This window comes from Sinocyclocheilus rhinocerous, unplaced genomic scaffold, assembly GCF_001515625.1.
Source record: "Sinocyclocheilus rhinocerous isolate Xijiao unplaced genomic scaffold, SAMN03320098_v1.1 scaffold1598, whole genome shotgun sequence".
Lineage (NCBI taxonomy): Eukaryota > Metazoa > Chordata > Actinopteri > Cypriniformes > Cyprinidae > Sinocyclocheilus > Sinocyclocheilus rhinocerous.
In genome coordinates, this window is record NW_015661398.1 from 355,253 (window position 1) to 365,892 (window position 10,640).

Sequence of the window (10,640 nt, forward strand, 5' to 3'; positions counted from 1 at the left end):
TTTTAGTTAAAGTTTTAGGAATTTGTAATTTCGTTAGTAATTTTGTGTCGTTATATTTGAATTAGATTTTATTTTCATATTTTGTTTTCATTTTAGTTAAAGTTTTAGGAATTTGTAATTTCGTTAGTAATTTTGTGTCGTTATATTTGAATTAGATTTTATTTTCATATTTTGTTTTCATTTTAGTTAAAGTTTTAGGAATTTGTAATTTCATTAATTTTTCATTTATTTAAAAAAAATATATATATATACACATTTCAGTTTCAGTTCTTTTAGTACTTCAATTTAAACTAAATAAAAATGTTGCATTGGCAGCTGAACTAAAATAAGTTTAATTTCACTTTTTTTTTCAGCAAATTTGTTTTTCAAGTAATACATTTTTTATGGTTTTATTAATTTGATGCGTTTTGTCATTTTTGTATGTTATTTAAATATCTATATAGTTTTTATAAATTGTATTTGTTTTAGTTTGAGTTATTTTAGTACTTAAACTAAATGAAAATGAGAAATGCTGCCTTTGCAACTATTTGAAATAAAAAATATATATAAAAATATAATTATCATTACTTAAAATAAGTTTATTTTATTTCAAGTAATGCTTTTTATGGTTTTAATTAACAACACTGAGCAATCATTTTTATTAATGAGCATTAATAAATATTACTAAATCCTTAAAAAATATGTATATTATTGATTGTTAGTTCATGTTAGCTAATGCATTAACTGAGTGAGCCAATGAGATTCGAGCGAAAGATAATCAGTGAACAGCAACTTAAATCGATTTAGTCTAGTCTATTATTAGGGTTGGGTATCGGATACTTCAATTCCACCTATTAATTCCTGTGTGCTCATTTTTTTAGCTGGCGAAAAGGGGCTGTTAAAATGTATTTGTCTTTGAATCATTCATTCAAGAGATTCATTCAAAAACACTGATTCATCCAGTAATGACACAAGTATATCTTCAGTGAGTCATTGAATCATTCCATTCATAAATTCCATTTATTTCCAGATTCCAGATTTTTTTAGTTGTCTAATATTTTTTTCTTCAGAATTGTGAAAGAACTACAACCTCCATTTTTTTAAAAAAATTGTGAAAGAATCACGCAGCTCTATTTTGCACACAAACAGCTCTTAATCGAGTCCAGTTTTTACGTAGCCGGCTGATTTTTGTTTATGGTATTCAGCAGAAATTAAATGTTTTGCAAAAAGAGACACAGAATAAATATATTTGATATCTAAATGTTTGACTTTATTTTTTTAACCATACTGGAATCGAAACTGGGAATCGATAAGAATCGGAATCGGAATTGATAAAATTCAAATGATACCCAACCATAACTATTATTCACACAGATGACTGCAGAAGACTTGTGATTTCATGCACGAGTGATATGCATTTTGATGTTTTACAAAACAAAGGCACACAGGTTTAACTGACATGAGTTTAAGTAAATGATTGTTTTTGTGTGAACTGTCCCTTTAAGAGTTTGTAATGTTTACAGCCTTACAGATAATGAACTATAATGCATGCATTGACGATCATGACGCTGTGTTGATCATATGACCTGTCCTCGTGAGTGTATAATGATGGCGTTGGAGTTAGCTTTTGGCGTCAGTCCGCCGCTGCTGCACTGGAAGTAGTTGGTAGTGGCCTCGGACAGGTGATAGGAGTCCACCGCACAGCTTTCTTCTCCTTCAGGAACTCGCTCTCGCTGTATGTCTTTCTCACGCTCCGCTCGGTGAATCTCTCGGCGAGAGCCACGCTTCCATCCTTCACCGATCGCATCTGCAGTCGGACCCGAGCTCACGGACGGAGGAGGAGGACTCTGATCCCGGTGAAGCCCTGAATCCTGCAAGAGAAACAACATCATTGAAGGATAGCTGTTCTTCACCTCGGGCTGTATGATCATATAAAATAGTCGCAGTTTATTCACTGCTGATGTTAAAACAAGAATCATAAAGATGTACAGATGTTATGCAAGTTGATATTCTAATCATGTTTTTTTTCCCCCAAACACATCTGACCAATTCCAAACCACATCAATCTTAACTAGATAAAAAAGTTTGTCAAGACAAACTTTAGGTTGGCTTGAGAAAGCCTAGCCTGAAAGTTTAAAGCAGTTGTTAAAGCCTGAAGTTTGAAAATTTAGACAGATTAGATAGATGTTGATAACATGTTTCTAGCATGATTAGTATGTTTTTAACATGATTGGCCTGTTACTAGCATATTGCTGGCATGATTAGCATGTTGTTAGCATGATTAGCAAGTAACTAGCATGTTGCTAGCATGATTAACAAGTTACTAGCACGTTTGCTAGCATGTTACTAGCATGATTAGCATTCTACTAGCATGTTGATAGCATGATTAACAAGTAACTAACATGTTGCTAGCATGATTAGCAAGTAACTAGCATGTTGCTACCATGACTAGCAAGTGACTAGAATGTCGCTGACATGATAAAAAAGTTACTACCATGTCACTAGCATGTTTCTAGCCTGATTAGCATGTTACTAGCATGTTGCTAGCATGATTAGCATGCCACTAGCATGTTACTAGCATGATTAGCAAGTGACTAGCCTGTTTCTAGCATGTCGCTAGCATTTTCCCAACATGATTAACATGTTACTAGCATGTTGCCAGCATGATTAACAAGTAACTAGCATGTTGCTAGCATGTTTCTAGCATGATTGGCATGTTACTAACATGTCGCTAGCATGATTAGCAAGTTACTAACATGTCAACTAGCATGTTGTCTAAGAATAATAATAATAATAATAAGCTTAAGTAACAGATCAGTAGGTTGGCTTTCTCAAGCCAACCTAATAAGTACTATTAAATTAATCTTTAATCATTTATAAATGAAATATAATTGTCCATGAAGGATGGAAGTGAAAAACGCCTTATATTCAGGTGTGCATAATCATTAAGCAGGTTTTCTTTTACAGATAATATTAGCCAAAAAAAGATTTAACTCGGACTGAAAAGTAAAAAATTATTAAATGCTGATGAGAAGGATGCAATACTAGAAATAGCAAGGCATGACATGATGGAACAACAACATACAAACTATATGACAGTAGATAATTCTCAGGTGATTATGTGCTTTATTCAAAGTTAAACGTGTGTAATGTGAGTCTGAATATCATTTATAGCCATATTGAAAGCATCAACAGTTGACCTCAGTTCTTGAAAATAAATTAAAGCAAACTTGTACGTTAAAACTGTGAACTCACTGCGAACCAACGAGTGTATCCCATAACAAAGATGGTATCAGTCACTCAGTAACGATGCGAAAAAGATTTGATATTTATGAATTAGATTATAAACTAATCCATTTCGTTGCGAGTGCAGTGAGCTTCCAGAGAGGCTCCGCCCACACACGCTTCTGATTGGCTGTGATATTTGATTGATTCTGTCACGAGGTTGAGTAATTAATGACAGAATTTTCTCTTTTCAATTTTTGGTATCGGCCATTTTTTGGCTTAAGATTATTTTTGTCCGTCAATTTTAACTAAACTACCGCTGATAGTTTATATCATATTTACAAGCGCTTTTAGGCATGTTGTTTGGTCTTAGCTCATAAAGATAGGCACTTTATGGAGTTAATAAAGTGGTCTGTTGCAGATATGAGATATATTTTTTGGTGTTATAAAAGAAAGCTTTTGGGTTTTTTTGTGCTAGTCCTAGTTTGTTGTTGTTTAATTTTTACTAGCATGAGACGAAGACACATTTCTGATGCGCGTTTATACGTCATTAACAACTAGCTGTTCAGTAAAGTTTTGTACACACTGCGTAGAATTTCTGTAAATGCGGTTGTCACTGTATTTTTTGGGAGTTAATGCGGTTGTCACTCCCGTATTTTAGTGAATTATGGCCACGTACACACTGCAGCTAAATTCGGTTGTCAGTTCACCTTTTACTCATTAATCGCATTCTGTACACACATAATTCACTAAAATACAGGAGTGACAACTGCATTCGACAACCTTATCCTATTAATAAAAATACCCAAGAAAGATTGCTTGAAGAACACAGATAAACCATATATTGTCGCAATTGTATGTTTATTGTCTTCAAGTTTCCTCAGTTAAAATTTCTCTATCTGCGTTTTATTCAGCTACAGCGATAACTGGATGCTTTTTTTTATTAACAAGAACAAGTTACCTGTATATAACAAACATTATACATGATATAAACAATTATACACTAGAGGGGCTGTATACTAATACAGATTTATATAAAAATATTAAAGCGTTTACAAACTTTCACCGTTTTAATTGCCTTTTGTTTCATAGAAAATCGTATAGTATCAATATAATGCTACATTTCCTTCCTTAAAGAAAAAAAAAAACAAGTTTTTTTGCAGAAATTACATTTGTGAATATGAAATTTTGCATGTAAAAAAAATACGATTTATCATGTAAACGTGACTGTGCTTTTCTCTGATATTCTCTAAGATACCACATAATACACAATTCCAAAACAAAACGACTGTCAATATTTTGTACAATAAAATCACAGACATTTTGCCAAAATTGTTTCACAAAAGGGCAATACCAAAACAAATGTACCACAGTTTCAGGGCAACTGACACAAAAGGAGCACCTAAAATCAATATCAGATAAACTTTCACCGTTTTAATTGCCTTTTGTTTCATAGAAAATCGTATAGTATCAATATAATGCTACATTTCCTTCCTTAAAGAAAAAAAAAACAAGTTTTTTTGCAGAACTTACATTTGTGAATATGAAATTTTGCATGTAAAAAAAATAAGATTTATCATGTAAACGTGACTGTGCTTTTCTCTGATATTCTCTAAGATACCACATAATACACAATTCCAAAACAAAACGACTGTCAATATTTTGTACAATAAAATCACAGACATTTTGCCAAAATTGTTTCACAAAAGGGCAATACCAAAACAAATGTACCACAGTTTCAGGGCAACTGACACAAAAGGAGCACCTAAAATCAATATCAGATTTAAATTTTACCAAATAATATTTGGCTGGGATAACTGGATGCCTTTGTCCATATTAGGGATTTCCTGGAGCGTCATCAGTGCAATTACTTCTGCGATGCATATGTGAATGTATGCATATATAATGCATACAAAATTGTCTGTTTTGTCATACCTGGCAATAAAGCTCCTTCTGATTCTGATTCTGAATAAATACCAGAAATGATCGTGATATGTTTTTTAGGCCCATATCGCCCATCCCGAAGTAAAAGGTGAACTGACAACCGAATTTAGCTGCAGTGTGTATGTGGTGGTGAATGGGTTGATGGTGATGTTCACACACACACACACACACACACACTCACCAGTGACATGCTGCTGGATTTGACATAGGACTCAACTCTCCGTCTGCGCTCATTTCTCTCCTCCTCGATCTCTCTTATGTTTCTGCTGGATCGCTCCGGCCGGTACGCCGTGTATATGGCGGGACGTCCCAGACTGTCATACTCTCCGTCTCCATGTCTGCCTTTCACGTCGCTCAGCGTTGAACGATCCTACAGAGACATGCAGATGTTTATTCCGGTGATATCACACACACACACACACACACGTGTGCTGGTGTGAAAAACTCACCTCCACCGATAAAACACTGCCCTTCGTCACACTGTCCATCTGAATCAGTGAAATCTCCTCCAGCTGCAAACCACACAAACAAGAGTTATGGTGCATCACATTACTTCAAAAAGTATAACCAGGAATTCAGCTCTATTCCAAGTAAATTAAAGCAATAAGCCCCAAGAAGCCGTGGTTTACAGTGAATTTATAACAGCTAAGGGGCGTTAAAACCCCCTTAGCTGTTATAAATTCCCTGTAAACCACGGCTTCACGGGGCTTACTGCTTTTATAAAACGGTTATTCCATATACATAGTAAGGTTTCACAAAATAAAAGAGCAAATAAAGTGTAATGATATTAATAAAAACAGTATTCTTCCACCAAACAATGTAGTTCCTCAGAAACCCCCTACACAGTGCGCGTGCGATCGCAAAATCGAACTAGGACTGCGAGCGCTCATTCAAAGGGGATTTAAATACCCCACATATTGATAGCGGCGCCCTGATGCGCGAAAATTATATACAATATTAGACTGTTTGCGGGAGCGGATGGGAGCGGGCGGTAATGGTCAGAAATTCAGCAGAGCGGGATCAACAAGCCCCGTGCTATCACACAGCGGCGCAGTCAGTCAGTGAGCGCCGTAACAGATGACGTCAAATCTTGCGGGATTCCATAAATAAACCACACAGAACCCCACTATTCGGACAAATATACATAATGAAAAGATGATACAAAATTTAATACCTTGGAAAATGGCATTTAGGACTTTTTAATACTTTTTAAGGGTCTTCATTTTCTCTAAATTGATTTATCAACTTTTAATACTTTTTAAGGGCCTTCATTTTCTCTAAATTGATTTATCAACTTTTAATACTTTTTAAGACCCCGCGGACACCCTGCACACACACACATACACACTCACTCACTCACGGACACACACACTCACTCACACTCACACTCACACACTCACACGGACTCACACTCACTCACTCACACACACGGACACACACTCACTCACACACTCACTCACTCACACACACACACTTTTGGAGCTTTGGTGTTGCCGACTTTGCATCTAAAATATTTCTACTTGTTTTTTGGTCGAGCACCCAGTTGAGATCGATGTGCGTGCTTTTGCCTGCTCTTCACAGCAACACATTTACAATGAAACCAAAACAGGCAGGTGGACAGCATTTAAAACATAACTATCACACATTTTATAGTTTAATGTAAAAATCTTGTGAAAACAAGTCTGGGTCACATTTCACCATAAAAAAGAAGAAACTTTTTTTTTTGTTTTGTTTTTTTTTTTGCATTGTCACATTATTTTCATGACAACAATGAACAGTCTTCCTCCTTAGCTTTAAGTGTTTTTTTGCGTTTTATTATTATTCTCAAAGATGATTCTGATCAAAATAAAAATACTGTAGTACAAATATTTTTACATATGAAATCATCATAAATTAAAGGCAGGTTAATAAACACTAATAAATAAATACTGATTATTTGCATGATGGTAATCTGAATATACACAAGTTTATTAATTATCATGACAATAACATTGATGCAAAAAAAAAAAAAAACTTAATGCTCTTTATGCATGCAATAGTATGTCTATTCTTATTTGCATTATGACATTATTCATAACAATTAAGAACAACCATACTTTTGAGCTTTTTTTGTTATTTGTTATTACTCCCAAAGATGATTCTCATCAAAAATAAACTGTCATGCAATTTTTTTTATTTTTATTAAATGAGCATAAATTAAAGGCAAGAAAATAAACACTAATATATAAATACTGTTTTGTTTTTGCATTATTATAATGAAAATATGAGCAAGTTTTCTTAATTATCATGAAAACAATGCAAAAAAAATCTTAATGCTTTTTATGCAGAATTATTTCTTTTAATTTTGTGGTGAATCACAGGAATTACAGAAGTGACACATAAATATTAAATAGAATTTTTTTTTTAGAATTTTTTTTTTTGCATTGTGACATTAATTTTCATGACAATTAAGAATATTTTCCCTCCACAATCTCATTACTTTTGTGTTTTTTTAATAATTCTCATTATTGTCAAAGATGATTACCATTAGATTCTCATCAAAATAAAAATACTGTAATAGAACAAATTAAATATTAAATTAGCATAAATTAAATAGCACAACAAACAGTAACTAATATATAAATACTTTACATTAACAATAACAACATTAAGCTTTTTCTTGCATTATGATTTTAAGAATACAAGGAGGGTTTCTACATTATCATGAAAATAAAGGCACAATGCAAAAATGCTTTTTATGCAGATTATAATTTCTTATTCCCTTCATTAATTTACAGCAGTGAGACATTAATATAAAATCTACCAGAGAAAACGCCTAAAAGACATTTTACAGCTCAAATAGCATAAGAATTCATTTCAACACACCTGCCCTAAAGACTTCAACATTATCTTTGTTGTTTTTCACAAACTGACAGTCAAGTCTAAACTGTAGTCTGAGCCACAGATGTTATTAAAGTCTATAAGCTGTATTTAATCATGAATATTAATTGCGATGTCGTACCGCTGTCCTGAGATCACCGTTGAAGGAGTTGAGTCTCCTCATGGACACCTGTCGCGACAGACTGATCATCTCCTCCCTGAGACACAAACACATTCATGTTGCATGAGATATGTGACCCTGGAGCACAAAAGCAGTGTTAAGTCGCTGGGGTATATTTGTAGCAATAGCCAACAATACATTGTATGGGTCAAAATTATACATTTCTCTTTTATGCCAAAAATCATTAGGATATTAAGTAAAGATCATGTTCCATGAAGATATTTTGTAAATGTCCTACCGTAAATATATCAAAACTTAATTTTTGATTAGTAATATGCATTGCTAAGAACTTCATTCGGACAACTTTAAAGGCGATTTTCTCAATATTTAGATTTTTTTTGCACCCTCAGATTCCAGATTTTCAAATAGTTGTATCTCAGCCAAATATCGTCCTATCCTAACAAACCAAGCTTATTTATTCAGCTTTCAGATGATGTATAAATCTCAATTTCGAAAAATTGACCCTTATGACTGGTTTTGTGGCCCAGGGTCATATATTGCCTCTAGATGTATTTCTGAGGTGAAAGGTCACAGACTCACGTTCTGGTGCTGAGCGCTCGTTTAAGCTTCCTGTTCTTGCGTCTAAGGTGACAGTTAATTAAGATGATGGCGATCACGATGACGATGAGCAAAACCCCGGCGACAGATGCTCCTATGATGATGAGGAGAGTCTCTGACGGGCTTCCGAGAGCGTGAGCGGATTCAGGCCAACGTTCTGAAAAACAAACAACAAAAAACCCTAATGCATTCATTTAAGGTGAGACGCTACAGACAAAAACAGTGGGTTTTTTCATGCACTACTCAATTTTGAGATTATTTTGCTTCCGTAACATGTCTTGTTTCAGACTAGTGAAAAAATATCCAAGTGTTTATTTTATTGCACTTTATCTATTTACAGCTGTAGATTTCAATTCCAATTCATAACTTTAAAAGAGTTTTTTCTCTTACATACACCAAACTGTTTTATTTCTCTCTACATTCTGAAGGTTTGTTCATATTTCATTCACACTAATTTATATAACATTTTATTCCTAAAACATTGCAATAAATCAATTTTTTTTCTGTCTGTTGACAGTATTTTCTGATTTATAGAGAGATAAAAAGAGAAATCCAAAATACCCTCTGGAAAAAACCTTTAACTCTAATATGACAACAAAATCAAACAAGAATTTCAACCAATGTTCAGATTTATGTCCTGGAAATATATGCAAATTAGTGCATAATTAGACAGTGCCTTATTTGCATATTTCAACATAACATTTCAGAAAAATTGTAATACAAAACAATTATCTTAATGCATAAATCAGCTTGGGAAGGTATAGTGATATTAGTTACGATATTTACCCTATTCACCTGTAGTGTCTTACCTTTAATTTAATTTAATAAAATTAGGGTTAAAATAATTATTTTAAAAATTTAAATTAAATGTAAAAATTAAATTCAAATAAAATATAATAAATAACATTTAAAAATTAAATTAAAATAAAATAATTAAAAAATTAAACAAAATTAAATTAAATTAAAATCACCACATGGGGGCAGCAGAATCACAAAAGTAGACAAACATTGAGTAAATTAATGGAAAGTTTTTCCATTGAAAGGCCGTGGTGTTTCAGTTAGTTTCTGAGTCACTGCTGGCTGCGAATAAGATCTAAGTTTACACGATTGTGCAAATCATTATGAGGAAGTCAGAGAAACATGGGCTGCGTGGCAACGACGGCAGAAAAATATCCAAAGAAAATGACGAGATGGGCCACAAACACAAGAACAGAAATGTTTCCAGAATCAAACATCCTCTTGGTTATTTTCAGCACATTTGCTGCTGCCGCCAACAGAGCTGATGTTGGCACTACAATTTTTACTTACATTTCCAGCCTTCACTTTAAGATGAAAATATGTATTTGTAATAAAGAAACATAAGAGTAATCAGTGATGCTAATAATAATCTAGACACTAAATTTATTTTTATTTTTTTTATTAATATATTATTTTAAATATAATTTTTTATATACAAATATTTTAAAAAGTACTTTAAAATATATTAAAAAAAACAATTTAAAAATATCAAATTTCTATATAAAAATAATATATTTAATTGCGTTTTATTTTCTGTATAACATGAAAAACAAAACGTTTAAACAGGGGCTTTACCAGAATGAGTCAGAACAATAGAAATAAATGAGAGAATTCATTCTGTAATGATCATTAACATGATGACACTCCCATAGAAGGAAATCTTTAAGAGAAGTTTGTGGGGAAACTCATACGGTTGAGTTCATCGGTCAGTGTGACGATCGGGCCTTGTGTCATTTGTTTCTTCAGTAGATTAAACACCTACTTCCGATCTCCACTTTAAACTCTGCTTTAGCGATTCCCGCGCTGTTAGCTGTCTGGCAGACGTACACGCCTTCATCCGTCACGTTCAGAGGCCGAACAAACACCAGTCTGTCCT

The 10,640-nt window shown here is 33.4% G+C and overlaps 1 protein-coding gene across 1 annotated transcript in view; it reads right to left on the bottom strand.

The window, feature by feature from the left end:
- Positions 1-1,284: 1,284 nt before the first annotated feature.
- Positions 1,285-10,640, bottom strand: part of LOC107726329 (nectin-4-like) — a 31,360-nt gene continuing 22,004 nt past the window's right edge. The window contains exons 7-11 of the mRNA XM_016535875.1: positions 8,729-8,903; positions 8,150-8,225; positions 5,598-5,660; positions 5,330-5,518; positions 1,285-1,850 (exon numbers count right to left, since the gene is read on the bottom strand). Of these exons, the coding sequence (XP_016391361.1) occupies positions 1,557-1,850; positions 5,330-5,518; positions 5,598-5,660; positions 8,150-8,225; positions 8,729-8,903 (797 nt within the window). The 3' untranslated portion in view covers positions 1,285-1,556. The remainder of the gene's footprint in view (positions 1,851-5,329; positions 5,519-5,597; positions 5,661-8,149; positions 8,226-8,728; positions 8,904-10,640) is intronic.